The sequence below is a fragment of the Prionailurus bengalensis genome, chromosome B3 (genome assembly GCF_016509475.1).
Source record: "Prionailurus bengalensis isolate Pbe53 chromosome B3, Fcat_Pben_1.1_paternal_pri, whole genome shotgun sequence".
NCBI classification, from domain to species: domain Eukaryota; kingdom Metazoa; phylum Chordata; class Mammalia; order Carnivora; family Felidae; genus Prionailurus; species Prionailurus bengalensis.
Genome location: NC_057355.1, coordinates 134,977,183 through 135,000,659, shown reverse-complemented (window position 1 = coordinate 135,000,659; position 23,477 = coordinate 134,977,183). Strand labels below are relative to the sequence as shown.

Below are 23,477 nucleotides of genomic sequence, written 5' to 3'. Positions count from 1 at the left end.
GAGGGAAGGTCTGGGTCAGAACTCAGACTAACTCCAGAACGGTCTGATGAAAGTATCAAACTTGGGGCGCCTGGGTGGCAGTGTCGGTTAAGTGTCCAACTCTTTACCTCAGCTCACGTCATGATCTCACGGTTGGTGAGTTCAAGCCCTGCATTGGGCTCTGCTCTGATGGTACGGAGCCCGCTTGGGATTCTCTCTCTCTCTCTCTCTCTCTCTCTCTCTCTCTCTCTCTCTCTCTTTCTCCCTCTCTCTCTGTTCTTCCCCTGCTTGTGCTCTTTCTCTCTGAAAATAAATAAATAAAGTGCTGAACTTCAAAAGTGGGACTGGGCTTACCCACCCAGGAGGTGTTTCAAAGGAAAGAGAATTTTAATACACTGTAGAGATGCACTGGGGACCTACCCCTTCCCTCTCACAGTGTTTTTGTCTGCCTTTCCTTCACCCTCCTCCTCCTACCCCTTCCTGCCCTCTTCGCCTTTCTCTAGGGAAATAAATGCAGATACCTGCGCATTCGGCCCCAGTTCCTCCATCTGGGGGAGTGGCACCACACACAGGGTTTGTCCAACTGAGCCCTTAGGGAAAACTTTTTGAGGTTGACCTACTGAGCCATGAATTACTGCCCAAAGATGTAAAGGGGCTTTTCTGTCAGGATGCTTACAAGTTAAGGTATTTTAGTGTTTTCTAAGTCTGAAGATCTCTTTTGTTTATATAATGTCAGCTTACTTTTCTTTAGTTTTTTTTATTAAATATAGAGGGAGAGTCGAGGTGCTAGGTTTCTATGTGTATGAGATTCTTAAGAACTGTTTTCATTTGTTTACATCAACAGCAAAACCTGAAGATTTTATCTGATGTCTAAAATGTCCTAGTTGTTCCAGAATCAGACTGTGGTTAATTGACCATAATAGCAGCTAGTTCCCTACAGCTAAAAATATTGAGGAGAAAATACCAGTAAAAGAGTGAAAACATAACGCTGTCAGCAGTGGTGAAATATGTAAATACCAAGGTTTAGACCTAGAAATATATTTGGCCTACAACGAAAGAAATCTGTCAAAGCTGTTTTATTTGAAACCGCAATAAAGGTACTTTTTCATCAAGGAAAGTTCGTCGCGCATCTCGTAACTTTCACCTGCCAGTAGATTACCGTTCTGTGTAGTATTTTCATTCTTTTTCTTTTTTCTTTTCATTTTCAGCTTATGGAAAAGTATTTCTGGTTCGTAAAATCAGCGGTCACGATACTGGAAAGCTGTATGCCATGAAAGTACTGAAAAAGGCAACAATAGTTCAAAAGGCCAAAACCACAGAGCACACAAGGACAGAGCGGCAAGTCCTGGAGCACATCAGGCAGTCAGCATTTTTGGTGACGTTGCACTATGCTTTCCAGACAGAAACCAAACTTCATCTCATTTTAGGTAAGTGTCCGTTGGCCCTCGGTTGTCAGTTGTTCTTTTTACCAGAACACTTTTTCCCTTGGGTCTTGAGTCGCAATGAACTCAAAGGACCGCCTCCTTCAGACTTAGAAGAAATGAAACAGTTTGACTCTCATTCTTTCTGTGACGGCAGTTCCTTGAACACCATGAGTTGTTCTGGATTTGGGACCTCCCACCCTGAAGGGGTTTATATACTTCTATTCCACATTCCTTTATTGGTCTTAAGGAATACTTGAGTCATTAGGGGGGGTCTGCTTCCCTGGGCATTGTGCTTCCACTCAAATGTGAGGACCGGAACGGTGACATGGGCCACAGTTTCTGCCTCAGGAGTTCTCAGGAGCTTTCCACGTTCGGGCTGAAAAAGGGATATTTGTGGAAACTGGTAATTGGGGAAAAAGATAAAAGGGAGACTTCTATTCTTGGAGATGCTTTGCTTTTTTGGTGAAAAATCTGCATTTAAAGGAGATGCTCACCAGCCAGTCAATGGGGGCACTCTCATTTCTACCCAAGACACTTTCTGAATCCTTTCCTTTCCCAAACAGAGTTGGCCCATCATGTATGAACTTTGGAAATGTCCTCTGTTAACACGTTGCCAGATTCCTCACGGGAAAGTCACAGCGTTTTCTGTTCCTCCTAATGATAAATGGTGATGCTGTACTCTGTCCTCATTGACTATTTCATCTGTTCCACTTTAGTCCCACCCTTGTGATAATTTGCATTTATGTGCTATGCTCCCCTGGTTCTCGAACTGTTCTGAGGGTTAGAGGAGATAGAAGTCCGCATCGTGCTCTGTAAGCGTCACCTATTTCTTGAGTGTGAATGGTGTGTCTGCACCATGCTACGTGCCAAGTGTTATCCCTGGTGATCACTAGCCCTTCACGACAGTGCCGCTAGAGTCCCCTCATTAGTGATGTTGATGGTTCTAGAAGCTGTATCTCCTGAAGTTACATATCTTGTGTAAACTTGAGAATGAAGATTGGAACTCGGGTCTGACTCATTTCAAAGTCCGCCAAACAGTGCTGCCTATACTCTTTGATTATTGGTAGTACAGACAGGTAGGTTCTTATATATTTGACAATTTTGTCGAATGCCTTTATTTTGGAAATTATACTTTTATCAGTGACAACTAAAGTTGCATTCACTTTTTGAGTCATGAAGTTACACTTCAGGCTCAGTTTGGAATGCTTACCGTCAACTAACAGTCCTAAATCTTGTATACGTAGAGGTCACACTCTCCCTTGCCCTGTCAGGGTCCCCTGTTACCATCATCATCTACCCGGTGTTCCTGCAAGTCAGTTATCATTTGGCTCTTCTTTCTGCCTCCTGGGTCTACCTGCTCAGCTTTGTTCCTTACTGATTCTTAAATACGTATTCCCGGAGTATCCCAGGTATATGGCACAGAGCGCTTTCGTACAATGATTTTGAACACTTATGGCAGGAGAACTCTTCCCTCAAGTGACGACGCAAACATTCAAATGGAAAACAAATAGAAATGAGTACTCCTGCTTGAATCTGAGCCCAAGGGCACAAAGTCCTGCCAGTTTATTTCTATACCCACCCTACAAGAATCTCCAGGGAAGCTTTAGGAAGTCCGTGAACACTGCTTGAGAAGTAATTATCTTGTTTAAGCTTCTCCCCTTATAAAGAGCCGGCTCATCAAAGTGAAATCATGCGCCTAAGATCATGTAAGTAGTGTGAGCCTGACGTGGCAAGCAGCCACACTCCCAGACTCTGCACCACCGCAGAGCAGCTTTTCTCTTCCGCTCCTCTTCTTCCTGTTCTCGCACCATAACTGGACTCGGTCTTTTCTTTTACTGTTTATCGTAAATCGTGTAGTTTGGTAAATCATGTTTTTAATTTAGAAGTAGATGAATGGACGATTTTGTATTTGATTAAAAAACAATAGTCTTGGGGTGCCCGGGGTGGCTCTGTTGGTTAAGCGTCTGACTTCGGCTCAGGTCATGATCTCGCACTTCGTGGGTTCGAGCCCCATGTTGGGCTCTGTGCCGACAGCTCGGAGCCTGGAGTCTGCTTCGGATTCTCTCCCTTGCACTCTGTCTTTCTCAAAAATAAACATTTAAAAACAAAGCAAAACAAAACAATAGTCTTTAATAGTATTGCTTTTTAGCTGTTGGTTCTCCATTAATTTTGCTCTTTGTTAGTGGCCCATAAATAAATACAGCAGAAGAAAACAAGAAAACCTGTTTCTCGAGCCATCTCAGGAGTAGAATGTGGACTAGAACAGCACACCGGCTTCATCATGAGTGAGGCAGTACCTTTGGAACGCATGCCCCCTACTTCCTCTCTGTTGATGTATTTAACATAATTTCTCATTGTGCATGTTAATAGTTGTTTTTTGGCTTTAAAATCGAAACTTTGCAGAATCTTTGAGCAAGGCTTTATTATCAACTGTTTTTATGGTTCAGTTTGCAATGCTTAGAATGCACAGTAGGCCAGTTTTCCAAATGTTGTGCTATACACTTAGTCCTCATCTTAGTCCCTTTGAGCTGCTGTAACAAAATACCACAGACAGGGGGCTGAAACAACAGACGTCTGTTTTCCTCACTGTTGTGGCGGCTGGAAGTCCCAGATCAAGGTGCCGGTAGGGTTGGTTTCCTCTGAGGGCCATAAGGAAAGTCTGTTCCAGGCTTCTCTCCGTGCTCTTGCTGCCTCTTCCAACAGTCTCCTCTCTGTGCATCACACCCGATGGTGCTTTATGTGTTCAATAGTCCTCTTCTAAGGATACGAGTCTGATTGGATTAGGGCCCACCCCGAATGCCTCATTTTAGTAATTTAATTCCCTTTGAAGACCCTGTCCCCAAATACAGTCACGTTCTGAGGTAGTGGGGGTTAGGGCTTCAATATATTAATTTAGGGCAGGCAGGGAGGACACAGTTCAGCCCATAACTATCTGTTAAGTTTATAGATTAGAGATAGCAAGAATTTTCATGTTGAGCTCTTCAGGGACCTAGCTGACCTTTTTTTTTTTTTTAATTTTTTAAAATGTATTTTTGAGAGAGAGAGAGAAAGCACGTGAGTGGGGAAGGGGCAGTGATGGGGGCGTGGAATGGAGGATCCAAAGTGGGCTCAGCACTGACAGCAGGGAGCCCAGCGTGGGCTTGTGCATCGTTAGATCATGACCTGGGCCGAAGCCGGATGCTTAACCAGCTGAGCCACCCAGATGCCTGCCCAGCTGACCTTTTTGTCTGAAGTAAATATTATAGACCTTTTTTAAAAAAAATAATATATTTTTAAAACTATTTATTACTGTAAAAGCACATATATGCATATGGAAAATACGGAAAAGCAAAAATAAGAAATAAAAGATGTCAGAAAGCAAAAATAAGAAAACCTTTTCACTACTGGGAGTTTACCTCATTCTATATTGCTCGGTTATTACTTAGTATGTGTATCCTAGATCTTTTTGTCTGTGTGTCCACATGCAGGCACGTTTTGTCAAATGAGGTGGTCCTGTGCTACCTACGGTTTGCACCCAACATCCTTTCTTCAGCTGATGATGCCTGCTTTTCCTAGTTAATAAGCTTTCACTTCATTTAATACCCAGTGGTACCAGTGATGTATTGTGCATATAACAAACAAACCACTCTACAAAGTAGTTGCTTCAGCAAGGATTTGTTTTCTCGTCATTCTGTGGGTTGGCCGGGCGGAGCTCTGCCGGTGGAGCCCAGACCTGCTCGTGGGATGGTGCTCAGCTAGCTGCAGGGTTGGCTGGCCTTAAATTGCCAAGATGGTTACACTCTCGTGTCCGAAAGCGAGTGCTGGCAGTTAGTTGTCTCGGGCACCTCTCTTCTCTGCGTGGCCTGCGTCCTCCAGGGCAGTAGATCAGTTTCTTCCTAGCACAGCAGCCTCAGGGCAGCCGCCGAGAGGGCAAAGGTAGAGGCTTCAAGGCCTCCCAAGGCCAGGCTCTGGAACTCATGCAGCCTCACCTCTGACCTGAGACCAGCCTGGATTTGATGGGTAGGGAAATAAACTCCCTTCCACCTTTTTTTTAGTTTTGTTTTTTTTTTTAAATTAAGATCTAATAGGGGCGCCTGGGTGGCGCAGTCGGTTAAGCGTCCGACTTCGGCCAGGTCACGATCTCACTGTCCGTGAGTTCGAGCCCCGCGTCAGGCTCTGGGCTGATGGCTCAGAGCCTGGAGCCTGTTTCCGATTCTGTGTCTCCCTCTCTCTCTGCCCCTCCCCCATTCATGCTCTGTCTCTCTCTGTCCCCCAAAAAATAAATAAACGTTGAAAAAAAAATTAAAAAAAAATTAAGATCTAATAGACATACAGCATTATATTAGTCTTAGGTATACAGCATAATGATTTGGTATTTGTATACATTGCAAAATGATCACCACAGTATATCTGGTTAATGTCCCTCAGTACACGTAGTTACAGAATTTTGTTATGATGAGAACTTTGAAGATGTACTCTCTCAGCAACTTTCAAATATGCAACACAATATTACTAACTCTAGTTGCCCTGCTGTACGTGACATCTCCATGACCTGTTTTGTAACTGAAAGTTTGTACCTTTTTTAAAAAATGTATATTTATTTATTTTGAAAGAGGGAGAGAGAGAGAGAGCTCTGAAGGGGCAGAGAGAGAGGGGGAGAGAGGAATTCCCAAGCAGGCTCCACACCATCAGCACAGAGCCTGACGCAGGGCTTGAACTCATGAAGTGTGAGATCACGACCTGAGCCAAAATCAAGAGTTGGTTGCTTAACCAACTGAGCCACCCAGGCGCCCCAAAAAGTTTGTACCTTTTGACTCTCATCACTCATGTCACCTACTAATCCTCATCCCTGCCTCTGGCAACCACCTAAGTGTTCTATTTATAAGCTTGGTTTCTGTTTGTCTTTTGTTTCTTTTTTAAGGTTCGGCATATAAGTAAGATCATATGATATTTGTCTTTCTGTCTCTGATTTATCTCACTTAGCATAATGCCCTCAAGGTCCATTCATGTTGTCACAAGTACCATGATTTCATTCTTTTTTATGGCTGAATAATACTCCACTGTGTATATATACCACATTTTCTTCATTCATTGATGGACGCTTAGGTTATTTCTATATCTTGGCTATTGTAAGTATAATGATGCAGTGAACACGGGAGGAGGGCATATATCTTTTGAAGTTAGTGTTTTCATTTTCTTCAGAAAAATACCCAGAATGCAGTTGCTGGATCATATGGTAGTTCCATTTTTAGTTTTTGAGGAACCTCCATACTGTCTTCCACAGTGGCTGCACAAGGGCGCATTCCTACCCACAGTGCAGGAGGGTCCCTGTTCACATGCTCGCCAAAGACCTCACTTCCTGATGAGGGGACTACAAATAATTGGTGGCCATCTACCACACAAGGCCATATTCACATTTCACTAATTGTCACATAGTATCTTTTTCAGCTGATTCGTCCAAACCAGGATCCAGTCCAGGAACATGTACTTGGTTGTTATGTCCTTGAAGTCTCTTAATCTGGAACCTACCCTTTTTTGTATCCATGGCTTACTGGTCTGAGAAATTATCTTGTAGTATCTTAGCTTATCCCTCTCTCTACTGAATTCTAGTAGTTGGGAAGTTAGATCTGGTCTTGATAGATTGACGTTCACTATTTTAGCTGGAATAAATCGTAGGTGGTGTTGCATGTTTCATATTGTATCGCATCAGGAGAAACCCATTATCTGGTTGTTAGTAATGTGAAGACTAAGAGAGATGACAGTCTGATCCCTTTATAACAGAATTATGTTTTTTCCTTATTAGTGAAAACAATTTGCATGATGTTTTGGCACTTTATGGCTTTAACAATACTTGATAATTACTTGCTAAAATCAACGAATTATGAGTTGCAAAGTGGTGATTTTCTACGTCTATCATTTCTTCTATGTTTATTGGCTGGCATTCTTTCGTCAAGTGTGGCTTTCTGTCATCCACTGTAATTCTTTGGTTACCCTGAGACACGGTTTCTCACAGAAAGGCAAGAATCATTTCCTTTAACTGTCTGCATTCAAAGCGAGACGTTAAAAAGCAAACTCCAGTAGGCCTGTATTTCAGGGTGCCTGATATCAACTACCAACAGTCATAACCAGAGGTAGCTTGTCCCGTGTACTGTTCTGATTGTTCTCTTTTTCACTTACAAGTGTGTCCTAGAGCTCACCCTGCATAAGTTCATAAAGATCTTCTCATTCTTGGGATGCCTGGCTGGCTCAGTCGGTAGAGCATGTGACTCTTGATCTTGGGGTTGTAGGTTCGAGCCCCACATTGGGTGTGGAGATTACTTAAAACTAAAATCATAAAAAAAAAAAAAAGATCTCATTCTTTTAAATTTCCTTTGTAGCAATGCCATTCTGTTCTATGGTGTACATAACCAGTTCTGTATGACTGGATCTTTGGGCTGGTTCTAATCTTATTTTGAGGCTTCAGATACAACTTTGCACATGTAATTTCCCACTTGCGTAGGAAAAAACCATAGGCTTTCTAGGTCTGTGTTTTGCATATACCCTTCCATAGCCGTTGCATCATTTTATACACCCACCAGCATTGTCCTCGAGTGCCTGTTTGTCTGTGGAGCACGATTGAACTCGTGGGTGTTTCCTGGTCTCACAGGCGAGGAGTTGCATCTCAGTATAGAGCTAATGTATGGTCTTGTTAGTGACAGTGAACATCTTTGCTTATGTTTTAAAGGTCATCTGGGGTTTTTTTCTGAAAATCATTTGTACCCTTTGCTCATTTTTTTCCTAATTTTCGAGGAGCTCTTAGAGAGAGGAACCATTTGCAATATGCATTGTAAAATTTCCCCTGCTTTCCATTTGCCTCTTGACTTTACGATGTTTTTACCAGGTAAACAATTTAAATTTATGTGTAGTGGAATTTATTTTAAAACTATTTTTATGGCTTACAGATTTTCAGTCATAAAAATCTTCATAAAAGATCTCCTCAAATTTGAGGGTTATAAAAGAACTCAGTGATGTTTTTTTCCAGTGCTTATATAGTTTTATTTTTTGGATTGAGTACTTTGATGCATGGAGCATTTTTCTTTGGGTATAACATAAAATAAGTATCCAACCTAATCTTTTTCGTATGACTACTGGTTTTCTCAGTACCATTTAGTAAAAAAAAGTCCAAATTTCCACTGACCCGAGGCTCTGCCTTTCCCATATTTTAAATTCTCATATACATCAGGGTCTGTTTCTTGATTCTCTGCTCTGTTTGGTTTGTTGAATCACCGGCCATAATCATGCAATTTTAGTTTAATCGAGTTCTACAGTGTGCTTTAATACCTGGCAAGGCTGGTCCTCAGAACCTTTTGGGGGGCCATCACGTTTGTTTATTTTTCAACATGAACTTTAGAATCAAATTGTTGAGTTCTGTATGGGTGTTGAGCTTGTTAGGGTGTTTTTATTGGGATCGTTTTAAATTAAAACAAATTTAGGGATAATTGACATTTTTATGATACGGGTTATTCCTGCTTAAGAACACGGTATGTCTTTTCTCATGTGTTGAATTCTGAGACCTACAGGAGCGTTTCTCATTTTCCTCCCACCCACATTTCTTAAGTTAATCTTAGATAATCTGCCACGTGTCACCATTGTAAATGGGGTCTTCTCTTCTACTGTATCTTCTAGCTGAGAGCTGACAGTCTTTGTACATTAATTTTATACCTGCTGTCTGACTGCATTTTCTTACCCCCTCCATGGTACTTGTGTCCCGTCCTGTTCTTTCTCAGCCTGCTCATGGCACACTGACTGGTTTGTGTCTAAGTTTTGCTGAAGGAACAGGTTGTGAGATTTATTACCATTCTTGCTGTTCTTTAGGATGTGTTGGGAGCTGACGTGGATACCCACAACTAGGTTGCTGTCCCATTCCTCCTTGGATTCATGGCTCACTGGGCATTTCTTGACCAGTCTCCTTCCCTTGGGATAAAATTTGCCTGATTGGCACAGGCTTCTCCAAACGATAAGATTATTGTAACGTTAGTATTATCTTGACAGATGCTTACCCTTGACACTTGCCAGATATGAAGTATAGTGTTTCTGTCAGAACTGCGTAGGTACGATTGTTTCCTATAATACACCTGGTTTAGTTGTAATTGTCTTCCATTCATTTCTGTTGTTTTACTGTCTTCTACCTTAGGGCTCAGTAGCAGTGACTAGACTTGTCTCCTGGGCTGTAATTTGTTGACTACTCCTGTATACTCCATCTGCTGGAAGTCGCATTTCTGTGGGTTTTTTTTTTTTTTAATTCTACATCATGAATATCTTCTTAGGCTCTGTTGTAATTTACATCTAATGGTATCATATGGATTTAATGGGTTTTCTCCGTTATATAATTATTTAGCCTTTCCAAGTCTTATAACATGCAAACCATACGTACTTCCTTTTATAACTTTCTTTGTACCTCTCTCTGTATGGTTATAACAAGAAATATAAAAATATTTTAATCTATTCTTGTTCTCTCTCTCTCTCTCTCTGTCTCTTAAAATTGTATTCATTTTAACTAACAGTGGGAGAGAATTCTCTGTGGAAAATAATCTATAAAAACAATTTTTCTTTTGGTATTCTCTGATCTGTTAATGGTAATTTTGTCAAAATACCAGCTGATTTATGACTGTATAAACTATCAGATTTATCAGTAGAATTAAGACACTAAAGAAGAGAGTGAAGAAACAAATCACAAAGGGTTTTATAAAGGTGATGCCAAGGAGCTTTGTTAATAATGAATGCCACCCCGGCCTTGTAGACAGTATCATGAGTCATCCTTTCAATATGAATTGAAGTTATTGAAAGCATTAAAGTTTCACTTTTGAGTCTTAATATCATCTCATACTTTGCAGGGCGAGGACATTGCCGAGATGGTAGCAGTTGGAGTGGATCATGATACATTGCAGTCTGTAGTACTTGGCAAAACAGGCAGTAATGGAAGGAACTTCCTTTTCTTTGCTTTGAAGTAAATATGACTAATTTCCAACACTGATAGAGAAGTCTTAGTCAGAACTTTATAATGATTTTGATAAGCTGGAATGCATTCATGAAGAAGTGCTTATTAGAAAGTTGAGCTAAAACCAAAAGAAAAAAAAAAAGGAAGATGACTTTGGCATGACATTAAAAAGAAATTATTTTCAGGTATGTGTGGTATATCATATTAAGACTGTACTTGAGATACAAGACAAGAAGAGGTGCGATCAAGAGAGATTTGGGTGGTCTGGAGGAGGAAGAGTAGGTGGAAATGAGAACCAGAATGTGTAGGAGTTCATGTATTTGAGGCCAATCCGAAGCAAGAGAAAAATTTGTAGGGGAAGAAAATAAAAGAAGGCCAAGTAATAGTGCACAGTGGGAGTAGTGGTGAGGGCAGAATATGGGACTTAAAGCAGATAGCTCTTTGGAGGGTGCCCCCGTAAGAGGAAACATGAGAGAGAAATGCTAAATAAAGGGATTTGAGATTAAAAAGGTTAAATGACTAGAGGTCAGAGTATTGCCAGACAAAAGTAGATCTGTGGAGAGTGAAAGTAGAACCAGAAGATCTCCCTTTGAAAACAGGAGATGTAGGATTTCACCCTTGGTTTTGTCTGTTAGCTCTGCTTCCCCTCCTGCCAGCTGATTTCCATGAGATGACATAAACAAAACAGAGCCTTCAAAAGTTGACCCAACTCTTCCCCTGGTTATCCTTGTACACCCTCAGGGGAAAATAGTGCTGTGTAGGTCGTTTCTGTAGTCTTTTGTAACATTTGAAGGCTCACCAAACTTAGTATCTCGAGTGGATTTCAGCGTCTCCACCTATTAATAGAAGCACATAAACTAAGAACAGCAGAGAGTTTCTGCGTTCAACAGTAAGTCACATCAGATGTGCATGGGTCTGAGCAGCTGAAACTATCCTCTACCAACTAGCAATGTATGTTCCTTCTCAACAAAATGAACGTGTTCCATGTTATTAATGCTCTTGTTGCATGACTTCTCAACAGTATACTCAAAGCATGAACAGAAAAAGTTGTTGCAAATACTTAGAAGTGACTTCGAGTACCTATTTTTTTGTTTTGAAATGGAAAAATTAAATAATACGTAGAAAGTAATAATTGTGATTGAAAGCGGATGCTCTTTACTTTAATGTTAGTCCCATAACATATTTCCCCAGTCTTACTGAGATGTAATTGACATATAACATTATATTAAAGGTGTACAACATAATGATTTGATATGTTTATATGTTGTGAAATGATTACCACACTAAGTTAGTTCACACCCATCACCTCAGAGAGTTACAAAAAGTTTTTCTTCTGATGAGAACTTTCAAGACCTACTCTCTTAGCAACTTGCAAATATACAGTACAGTATTGTTAATGAGAGCCCCATAAAATATTGTCTCAAAAATATGAATAATTTGTCCCAGGGAGTTGCTGGAATCCTGGAAATTTTGTGGGGATCTTCAGGTCGAGTTCTGAAGATGAGTTCATTGTTTTTAAAAAACAAATGTACTAGCTTAAAGGCTACTTCTTTCTCTTCCAATCTCCTCCCCCTTTCCCAAACACACACAGACAGACACACACCACAGAGTGTGCTATCCTAAATCCAAGAAGGAAATATTATTGAGGATGTGATAACCCTACAACAACAAAACGGAATCTACTTGCTATTGTTAAATATCTGTGTCAGTTAAGTGTCATTGAAATAAGACATAAATTGCATCCCTTGTATGAAAAAAAAAATTTGACCTAAATTAGAGGAACATCATTCTAGCATAATAGAGAAAAAGATTCTTTTAATGGGAACTGTGAAGGATCTGGCACTTTATAATTATTTTTAATTATTTTCTACAAGGACATATTAATGTGTCACAGTACTAGAATTGCTGCCCACTGGTAGAAGTCTTACACACTGTAACTTGTTACTACTCTAGACATAAACTTCACCCAGACTTTTGGGTGAAGACTTCTTCCTCAGTCCATGGGCCTGATACTGAGCCAGTTTAGAAGCATAGGGACTCTTCCAGGTCTTAGAAGTAGACGAATAAATGATGGTTCATAGGAGAGATGATATGTGGCTTCAAATTCAAGTTCATTATGTAGGTTTCCTGGAGGACTCTTTGGGATACTGACCCCTTTGGTACAAGAGGTGAACTGTATCAAGATTTTGTCAATTCTAAAACTCTTCATGCATCCTATAAATATTTGCCTGCTTACCCCGTGCCAAGTGCTTGGAAATGGTAGCAAACAACCTAGACAAGATTCTCTACCCTCAGAGCCTGGTAATCGAAAAGGGGGACAGACATTAAATAAATTAGCACATAACTGAGTACTTAGTTGGAGCAAGTAGTCGGAAGGAGATGCAGAGGGCACTAATGAAAGTCAGTCGTGAAAACACCTAAGTCTAGTCTGTGTTGTCAGGCAAGACCTTCCCAGAGAAGTGACATTTAAAGTGTAATTTAAGAGGAAGAATAGAGGTTAGGTGAGCAACAGGAGGGGATATGGAAGAATGTTCCAGGCACAGGGCTCCACCCAGCATGTGTGGTAGCCTGAAAATAGGAGCAGTAGAGGGCTACCAAAATGTCAATGTGAACCCAGTGGAAACAGTCCTGTGCGGTGTGGTTGTGAGGTCAGATCATGCAGGGCTTTTAGATCTTGGAGTCGGATGGACTTGTGTCACCTTAAGCAAGTCCCTTGGTTTTAAGCATGATTTACAACTTACCAATGTCTTCTCCATTAGCTGTTTTGCGAAACAGACTACCCCAAGTTAAGTGGCTTTAACACAGCCATTTTGGGGCAAGTCAGTTTGGGCTGGACCCACAGGCGTGGTTCCCCAGTCTTACTTTACTCTCCTTGAAATCTTTCTCTTGGTTTGCAAACTACAGCTGAAAAGTCAAGTAATGTGAGGGCTGAAAAGCATCCATTGTCTGGTAACACAAGGTTGTTTTTAACCCTGGTCTACGGTGCTATTATGAAGGTGGACGTTGTTCTGTAGTGTGTTAAGCAGTAAATAGAGGCTGTGGTGGGCTGAATGATGGCCACCCAGAAATGCTCACAGCCTAATCCTTGGAACCCATGAATATGTCGGGTTATACGACAGATGAGAATTAAGGTTGCAGATGGAATTAAAATTGTTAGTCAGCTACCTTAAAATAGGGGGATTTTCCCAGATTACCTGGACAGGCCCAGTGTGATCACAGGGGAGGGTGGTTAAAAGTGAAAGAGGAAAGCAAAAGAGGAGAGTGCACTGGAGATGTGACTACAGAAGAGGTTAGAGTAACGGGGTGTGAGCAGTTGACTTGACTGCCATTGCTGGCTTTGAAGATGGAAGGGGCCATGAGCCCCAGTGTGGGTAGCCTCTTGAAGCTGGAGAAGACCAGGAAACAAGACTTCTCCCCAGAACTTCCAGAATAAATGCAACCCTGCTGACACCTTGATTTTAGCCCAATGACATGCATGTCAGACTTACGATCTACAACATAAAGTAATAAATTTGTTTTGTTTTAAGCCACCAACTCTTGTAGTAATTTGATTACCAACAATAGGAAGTGAACAGAGGGTAAGGAGAGTCAGATATCCACATAGACCCTCTAAAGAAGTTTGCCATCAAAGGAAGAAGAAAGAGAAGATGAGGACCTGCAGGATTTAGGGAGGATGGTATTGTGTTTGAAAATGGCAGAGATGCTGCACTTTTGAATTTTTACATTATTTGTGTGATTTCTGAGTTATTTTTATGCTTCTTAGAGATACAGCATCAGAGTGCTTATCCGACACTCCCCACTACTATCACATAAAACTCTTTAAAAGCAAGTTAATTGTACTTGAATACAAATCAGATATCTCTGCAACTTTAAAACTTGATTGCACTAAAATACCAATTCTATAAGAACATTTCTCTTTAGCTTAATACTGACTAAAACTAATTATGCCCTAGTAGTACTTGATGGTAATATATGTTAAACATTTATAAGCCTTGAAATTATGCTTACGTTGAGAAAGTAGATGTCAGGACACCATGAATTTGAATTTTATTTCTAAATCATTACAAGTAAACTGGGCATTATTTTTCAATCCTATAAATTGTAATTGATCTCTATAAACAATAACAGTAGTCAATAAACACTGTGCAATGCATGCTTATTATATCTGGCCCAAGTTTAACTCTTGGTAGCTCATTGAATCCTCATGACAGTCTTATGTGGGAGTTGGAATTATTTATATTCACATTTTACAGATAGAGAATATGAGCCATTAAACATAAAAATACCCATTTAGCAAATACAAAAGAATTGAGATATAATTTTTTTTAAGTTTTTATTTATTTATTTTGAGAGAGACAGAGACAGCACAAATGGGGAGGGGCAGAGAGAGAGAAGGAGAGAGAGAATCCCAAGCAGACTCCAAACTGTCTGTGCAGAGCTCGATGCAGGGCTCAAACTCACAAAACCATGAGATCAGGACCTGAGCAGAAACCAAGAGTCAGACGCTTAACCAACTGAGCCACCCAGAGCGCCCAGAGATATAATTTGTATTATCTTAAGTTGGCTTTATTGTGATTTTTTTTTTACAAACTTCTGCCTTTTAAAATATTTTTTAAAAATTTGCATGTAGTTGACACACAATATTACACTGATTTCAGGTGTACGACATAGTGTTTCATCTTCTCTATACGTTATGCTACCTCACCACAAGTATGGTTACCATCCGTCCCCTTACAACACTATTAAAATACCATGGACTGTCTTCCCTGTGCTGTGCTTTTTATTCCTGTGACTTACTCATTCCATAACTGGAAGCTTGTTGACCCATTTTGCCCATCTCCCCACCCCCTTCCCACTGGCAACCATTAGTTTGTGCCCTGTATTTATAAGTCTGATTATGCTTTTGTTTGCTTACTCATTTTTTTGTTTCCTAGATTCCACATATGAGTGAAATCTTATGGTGTTTGTCTTTCTTATTCCGACCTACTTCATTTACCAAAATACCCTCTGGGTCCATTCTTGTTGCAGACGGCAAAATCTCATTCTTTTTAATGGCTCTGTAATATTCCAGTGTGTGTGTGTGTTGTGTGTGTGTGTGTGTGTGTGTGTGTGTGTGTGTTGTGTGTGTGTGTGTGTGTGTGTACACACACCTCACATCTTCCTTATCCATTTGCCAGTAAACATTTAAGTTGCTTGCTTCCATATCTTGGCTGTTGTAAATAATGCTGCAGTAAACATAGGGGTACATATATCTTTTCAAATTAGTGTTTTCATTTTCTTTGGGTAAATACCCAGTAGTGGAATTACTGGATCACATGGTATTTCTGTTTTTAATTAAAATTTTTTTAATGTTTTATTTATTTTTGAGAGAGAGAGAGAGAGAGAGAGGGAGAGAGAGAGAGAGACAGTCAGTCTACAAGGGGGTAGGGACAGAGAGGAGGGAGACACAGAATCTGAAGCAGGCTCCAGGCTCCGAGCTTTCAGCATGGAGCCCAATGCAGGGCTCACGCTTGTGAACCGCAATATCATGACCTGAGCCAAAGTGAGACGCTTAACCGTCTGAGCCACCCAGGTGCCCCTGTTGCTAATTTTTTTTTTTTAATGTTTATTTATATTGAGAGAGAGAGAGAGAGTATGTGTGAGCAGGGGAAGGAGAGAGAGAATCCCAAGCAAGTTCTGCCCTGTCAGGCAGAGCCTGATATGGGGCTTGATCTCATGATCATGACCTGAGCAGAAATCAAGAGTCAGATGCTTAACAGACTGAGCCACCCAGGCGCCTTCTGTTTTTAATTTTTTGAGGAAGCTCCATACTGTTTCCCATAGTGGTTGCACCAGTTTACATTCCCACCAACAGTGCATGAGGGTTTTTTTTTTCCTCTACATCCTCACCAACACTTGTTATTTCTTGTCTTTCTGATTCTAGCCATTCTCACAGGTATGAGATGATACGTCACCTGTGGTTTTGATTTGTATTTCCCTGATGAGGAGTGATGTAGAGCATCTTTTCATGTGTCTGTTAGCCATCTGGATGTCTTTGGGAAAATGTTTATTTGGGGTTTTTGTCTATTTTTTAATCAGATTGATTTTTTGGTGTTGAGTTGTGTAAGTTCTTTATATATTTTTTATATTAACCCCTTAAAATGTAATCATTTGCATATAAGAAGTTTCTTTTGGTTTACTCAAGGAACCAGCAGTCTAGGGGCGCCTGGGTGGCGCAGTCGGTTAAGCGTCCGACTTCAGCCAGGTCACGATCTCGCGGTCCGGGAGTTCGAGCCCCGCATCAGGCTCTGGGCTGATGGCTCGGAGCCTGGAGCCTGTTTCCGATTCTGTGTCTCCCTCTCTCTCTGCCCCTCCCCCGTTCAAGCTCTGTCTCTCTCTGTCCCAAAAATAAATAAACGTTGAAAAAGGAACCAGCAGTCTATACAAGCATCATTTAAGGTCTTGCATTGTATGGACTATAAAATAGGTTCCAGCTGCTGCACACTCTCAGATTTTCTTCCTCTCTTCTTTCTTTTGCACGTTAACAATTTCTTGGAAATTTTTGGAAATGCCTATCATATTTGGTAAAAATTTAAACATAATAATAATATCAAGAGTTGGTGAGAACTTTGTTTTTTAAGGCATTCATTCACTGTTGGTGGGGAGTATGAGTGGCTATAAGCCTTTCTGAGGAAAGCGCTTATAAAATATTGTCAGCAATAAAAATTTAATATGTAAGTATGTTATAGCTCTGCAGTCTAACTCTATGAATCTGTCTTACTAATCTATACTTGCCCAGCCAGACAAAATGTACGTCCAACCAACAAAGAGAAAGAGCAATGGAATTAGAAAATCATCATTGGATCCAAAGTGGGTAGACAGTGGTTTGATGAGGAATAGGATATTTCTACATAGTCTCAATTCATCTCCCCATAAATTACCAGTTAATTACAAAAGGAAACAGAGTAACTCTACTATGGAGAAACCTGGCAAACACCACACTAATCATGTGATCAAAATTAACACCAATATTGGGAGAACTAGCATCACATGCTTCCTGATATTTTCTGAAACGGTCACATCATGTCATTGCTATTCCTTCCAAGAATGCATAACCTGCATCTGATCATGAGAAAACATCTGGGGGAAAAAAAATGAAATTGAGGGTTTGTCTATGAGATAACTGAGCTATCCTCTTCATAGATGTCAAGATCAAGAAAGAAAGAAAGACTGAGGGTCCAGACTAAAGACCTAGGATCTCCAGTGCATTGTGTGATCATAAACGAGGTCCTAGGCTAGAAACAAAAGTAGCTAGAGAGCGTATTAGTGGGACGGATGACAAGACTTGAATAAAGGGCAAATTAGATAATAGTGTTTTTATCATAAAGTTTCTGATCTTGATAATTGTACTGTGGTTATAGAAAAGGGTGGGTTTTTTTTTTTTTCCTTAGGAGGTGCACCCTGAAGGATTTAGGGGTAGGAGCGTGATGTCTCCAACTTACTCTCAGGAAGAGTATGCACATATATAAAAACACGAAAGAATACTAAAGCACATGAAGCAAAATGTAAACAGTTGGTGAATTTTCGTCATGGTTATGTAGGGATTCCTTGTACTGTTCTGGCAAATATTTTTTGTAAGTTTGAAATTATATCAAGATAAGTTTAAAAATAAATAAATAAAGCCCACAGGCAGGATGACCTAGGAAAAACTTTTCGAATAGGGCCCAGATGTAATGACAGTTTTCACCAGCCTTTCTTGACTAAAGATGATGCCACATTTCGTGTCAATATTCCATATAATGTAAGCCTGAGGAACAAGGTTAGAGTATAATTTGTCCAAAATGGTGTTATTCAAGTTTATACTTCTCTTCTGTTCTGACTTTGGCCAGAGCCATTATGGCATATCCAGAAAGAGGTATAGATACAATTACATGTATCGTCCTTTGTATGTATTATTTCTCACAACCAAATATTTGATGAGATTTGGACTGCCGGCAATTTGAGGTTCTAATCTCTGACAAGGACCTAGACTGTAGTGGTGCCTGGCTGGCTCTCAGGGTCATTAATTCTAGCCCCATGTTGGGTGTGGAAGCTACTTCAACAACAATAACAACAACAAAGAACCTGGACTCCTAGACTGTAGCTCTTCTGTGTTGCCAAATTCAATTCATCGTCTTCAACAGGCAGGTGGGCTAAGGTTATCACCTCTTAGGAAAAATTAAGGAGTCTTCCACAAGGATGGAGGTATTCCTGAAGGCAAAGCCAAGTAATTTTTTTTTTTTTTTGAGAAAACAGCCCAGTCCATTCCTGCAAGATATAAATTGACTCTTTTAAATTATGTGCTATAAATGGGTCAGTGATAATTTTAGCTTGGTACATTCTTAGAAGAGATTGAAACTCATTGTTTACTGTGGCCATTAAAAAAAACCCTCTGTGTAGCAACCCCCCCTCCCGCCAAGAATGTCTACTTTTGAGCACTGTGACATTCAGATGAGCCCTCCAAACTTGTCAAACTTAATTGTGAAAAACATGTAAGATAGCACAATTTTATGACCAAATATATAGAACTATTGGCTCTAAGCCATTTACATGTTTGAAGGACAAAACAGTTGATTTTCTTTGTTTTTTAGAACAGTTGATCTTAAGGCAGTTTTTTGGACAGTAATTAACCAGACCAGCTGCACGATGAGGCTGCTGTTAGTAAGCAACAGTAAAACCATATTTGGAGGAAGTGAAGCACATTTCTAATACGGCATAAAAAAATCACTCTTTGGAGTTAGACTGCCCATATTCATAATCCCTATCCTCCCACTCACAGGATATACAACTTTGTATATTTGTTTAGCCTCACTATTCTCTAGGGAGTACCTATTTTCTCTGGGGATCATACTATTAGAATAGTACCTAAGAGCACTGTTGATAAGGGTCAGATTCACTGTCATATCTAAGTGGAACAGGCACACAGAAGGTGCCCCATGTCTGTAGTTGTTATTACTTCTTTGTCTGGTCTCAAAAGCAGCGAGCTGTGTTGAGATAATAAATTTTAAAGGAGAGCAATGAAAACCCTGTTTTATGTTCCTGAATTTCTACCTGTCAGCAGCCCTTTCCTGCTTCCCTGACTTAACAGGCTATAGAGATGTGGCTTCCATACAAACAGCAGTAGCCAAGAGCCTTCACTGAGTCAGTACCACTTGGTCCACTTTATGTCCAGAGAGGCAAGAAGATTCAGGAATATCAGTAAAAATGGAGCATTCTCATGCTGTTTCCGACAGTTTCCCTATCATAAACAGAATAAAAACAGTCAGCATTGGCTTCAAACAAACAAACCACCAAAAAACGCCAAACTTCATGCTTGCAATTTGTTGTGAAAGAAATTGGCAGAAACCTGAGAAATCTAATTTCTAGAAATCTAATGAATCCATAATTTGTACAGGAAACTTATTACTCAGGGTAGACATATTGGCATGGGCCAAAAGCTGACCAAGCAGAGTAGACCTGAGGTAATTCTAGTTTCCACTCAGTGACTTTTTTCAGTCTGAGCTTTTAGTAAGTCTTTTATGGGAGGAAATATAATTTATGCTCAGTTGGAAAGGATGAAGGGTGGGGTTCCTTGCTTTATAAAGCTGAATCTTCCTCCCAGATATCAGTAAGGATCTGGGTTTTTGTGATGTCACTGACCATATCCATGCCATTGCTAACTCTGTCCCAGAATCTGCCTGCTTTCCTGATTCCAGTATTCTCCTTCAAGAGAGTCAAGCTTTTATAATTCAGCTCATATTTAACAATATCCCTACGGTCTTTTAAATTTGTGTTATTGTTGTCTCACTGCCTGGCTAAATTGTTTTTACTTAGGGCAAGCAAGCCCCAACTTTACCCTATTAGATTTGCTAGATCTCTTGATAAACACACCAATGTAAAGACACCAGAATGCGGTCCCAGCACATCCTCAGTAGTCAGAGATCTTGTTGAAAATGAAAACCCCTTGCTCCATTTCACTTTGTAAAGCTCTGGACCTCACCAGTCCAATCCTAAATACAAATAATCCCCAGGACAGCTATGCCAAGCAAGGGTAGAAGTCAGTGAGAAGTGAGCTCAGTGCCCCGGAGAGGCCGGAACCAGGTGTGTGTGCCGTGATGATAAAGTTTGCAGTGCTGGAGACCTGTAGGACACTGTTTTCAGATGTTTCCCATGTGCTGGCAGCCAGTACTCATTGGTTTGTTTGTAAATAGAACTTGATAGGAACTTTTCCACTCAAATTTACAATGTTGTTGTAGGGGCTATGTTCCTTAAACTGTTTTTGGCTTCCAACTCCCTGGAGAATCTGATAAAAGCTGTAGACCCTCTCTTCTCAAAAGAATGCACAGATGCTTACGTATGCTTGAAAACAGTTGCACATAATTTCAAGGAATTTACATGAAGCACTTTCAGAGCCTGCTCTTCATTGCTCCAAAACCAGCCATAAGAAGTCTATCTTCCTCTCCCTCAAAACGTTCCAGAGGGCTCTTTTGTACCTCTTTAACAGTCTTTGAATAATTGAGGGTGATGACGAGGATCATGGTAACTACCTTGTATTGAGCTTCCAGTGTTTGTTAGACACCGTGTATTCCTTATCCCCAGAAGTGAACTCTGGGTCATCCTCTCCAAACCTGTTCTTCCAGCAGCCTTCCCCAACTCCATCTCTTCAGGTGCTCCAGTGGGACTGGATCTGTACCCCTACCACTGCAGTCGCCTTCCTCCTAACCACCATCCTCTCTCACCCTGCTTCATTGCAAGCGATTCCCTTATTTCTACCCTTGCCCTTCTTAACACAGCAGCCAGAATCATTGATCCTAGTAAAGCGCAAGTCTTATCTTCCCTCACTGTTCTACTCAGAATCCTCTACAGGCTTCCCATCTCATTCAGAGTGAAAGATGAGATCCTTCCAATGGCCAGCTCAGCTCCAGAGGATCACAATACATTGTACCATGCATGGTATGCATAGCAGCCCCGGTGATGGTCTGTAAGACTTTGCACAACTCTCCCACCCCCATAACTCAGTGACTTCTGTGACCTTCGCTCCCCTGCTACGTTTTCCTTGTTCACTGTGTTCTAGCCACGTTTGCTTCCTTCCTAATTGTGAGGTGCACCAGGCTCTCCCGCCTGAAGCCTTTGCATTTGTTACTTCTGCCAGGAATCGGGTCCCCCCAACATCTGCTTAGCTCATGTCTTCACTTTCTTAAATTCTTTGTTCAAGAGTCACCTTGGTGAGGCATACACCGACCACCCTTATTAAAATGCAGTCCTCAGCTCTATCCTAGCATTCCCTATCTGCCTTTAGCTGTGCTATTTTTTCCATAGCAATCATCATCTTCCAACATATTCATAGTATCTTGTTTACTTATGTTTCTCTCTTCCCACTGGAATGCAGGCTTCACTAGGATGGAAAATTATTGCCTGTTTAGTTTGGCATATGGGTGCAGTATCTAGAAAAGTAATTGTGATATAATAAGGGCTCAAAGCCTGTTGAATGAAATGAACAAACCCTAGGGAAATATGTTGTTCTCCTTTTATAATTATGGTTTTAGATTCAAAGAGATTACGCAACTTGCTCAAAGTCACACAACTGATGAATGGTATCACTAGGATTTTTGGATTTTCTGACACTAAAGACTTAGGTTCTTAAATACCAAAAATACTTCTTTCCAAGGATATATAAAATAAGAGGTCAAAATGTAGTCTAGAAGTGGCAGTCTTACAAGGCTGAGGAGTCAAAAGTTGGAGTTTGGGGCCAACACAATGGCTGCAAAGGACCCTTTTCCTTTGTGGCAAAGGACCCTGCCAAGAAGGGAACCACAGGTGAGGTGGTTCAGAAATCTCTGTGTGTGGACTGACTTCCCAGCAGTGAGTGCATGGGGTGAACATCTAAGTGGCCCAGACAAAAGCTGGAAAGGTTGAAAGAGCCCAATAAAGATTTCAGCAGCTCCCACCTTCGGGGAGACAGTTTGGAGTTAAATTCCTCCCAAGGTATAGGGACTTGGTAAACTCTACAAGACTTTTGTCAAAATTCTAGAAGAGCCAGGCCATAAGAGTAAGAACCACACTTGCAGAATCAAAATAAGTGGTGGTAGCGAATTTTAACTCATTGAATAAACTAAACCCCTGAGTCCCTTCAGATGAAATAAATAAATTGAATGATGGGATTTGGGATAATTACATGGTTTCAAAGTACTTCTCCAAAATTACTTACTAATTACAAAAGTGAAATAGGTAACTTTACGGTAGAGAAGCCAAGGAGACACTGCCTTAATCAAGAGATCAAAGTGAAAATCACTGATACTAGGATGAATCGAAATCAGGCCCTACCTGAGACGATGCACCAAGAACAGTGTGACTTCCATGATTTCCTCTAGTGATGCTCACCTGAGTATGATCATGCAGGTACATCAGACAAATTCAGATTGTGGGACAGTGTGCAAAGTACGAAGCCTGTAATCTTCCAAGTGTCAAGGTTATGAAAGTCAAGGGAAGACAGGAACTATTCCGAACTGAAGAAATTGGGTGACTAAACTGAACATTTGATTCTAAACTGGAACCTTTTGCTGTAATACTTTGAGAACAACTAAGGAAACTTGACATTAGGATTGAGTATTAGATGGTAACAATATATTTGTGTTAATATATCATTTTGTGTTAATAATCATTTTGTAAATGATCATGTCATGGTATGGTGTACAAATGAAAGTGTGCTTGAGTGATGGGTTGTCAACTTGACAAATCACTTAGATGGGTTCCTGAAAAAAGTTTTATGACTATATTTAAGACTTGTCTTTAGATTTATGATTGTTTCAAAATAAAATGAAAAAAAAAGTGTATTTCTATATAGTAGGATCAAACAACTGGAAAGTGGAATTTTTTGAACATAAAATACTTGGGAATAAATTTACTCTGTAAATTCTACATTGCTGAGAGAAATTAAAGAAAACATGATTAATAGAGAGATGTACCATGTCCATGAGTAGGAACACTCAATGTTGTTCACATGCCAGTTCTCCCTAAATTGAACTATAGATGGAAAACCGTCAAAGTCACAATCCAAGCAGGGTTTTTGGTGGAGACTGACAAACCGACTCCCAATTCCTATGCAAAAACAAAGGAACTAG

General features: G+C 40.5%; 1 protein-coding gene across 2 annotated transcripts in view; it reads left to right on the top strand.

Annotated features, from left to right (window-relative positions):
* Positions 1-23,477, top strand: part of RPS6KA5 (ribosomal protein S6 kinase A5) — a 177,932-nt gene that overhangs the window by 71,361 nt on the left and 83,094 nt on the right. The window contains exon 3 of one of the 2 annotated variants that reach the window (XM_043556843.1): positions 1,188-1,406. In XM_043556843.1, the coding sequence (XP_043412778.1) occupies positions 1,188-1,406 (219 nt within the window). Of the gene's footprint in view, positions 1-1,187; positions 1,407-23,477 lie in introns of those variants that run through there. The other variant, XM_043556844.1, reaches the window with a different exon arrangement.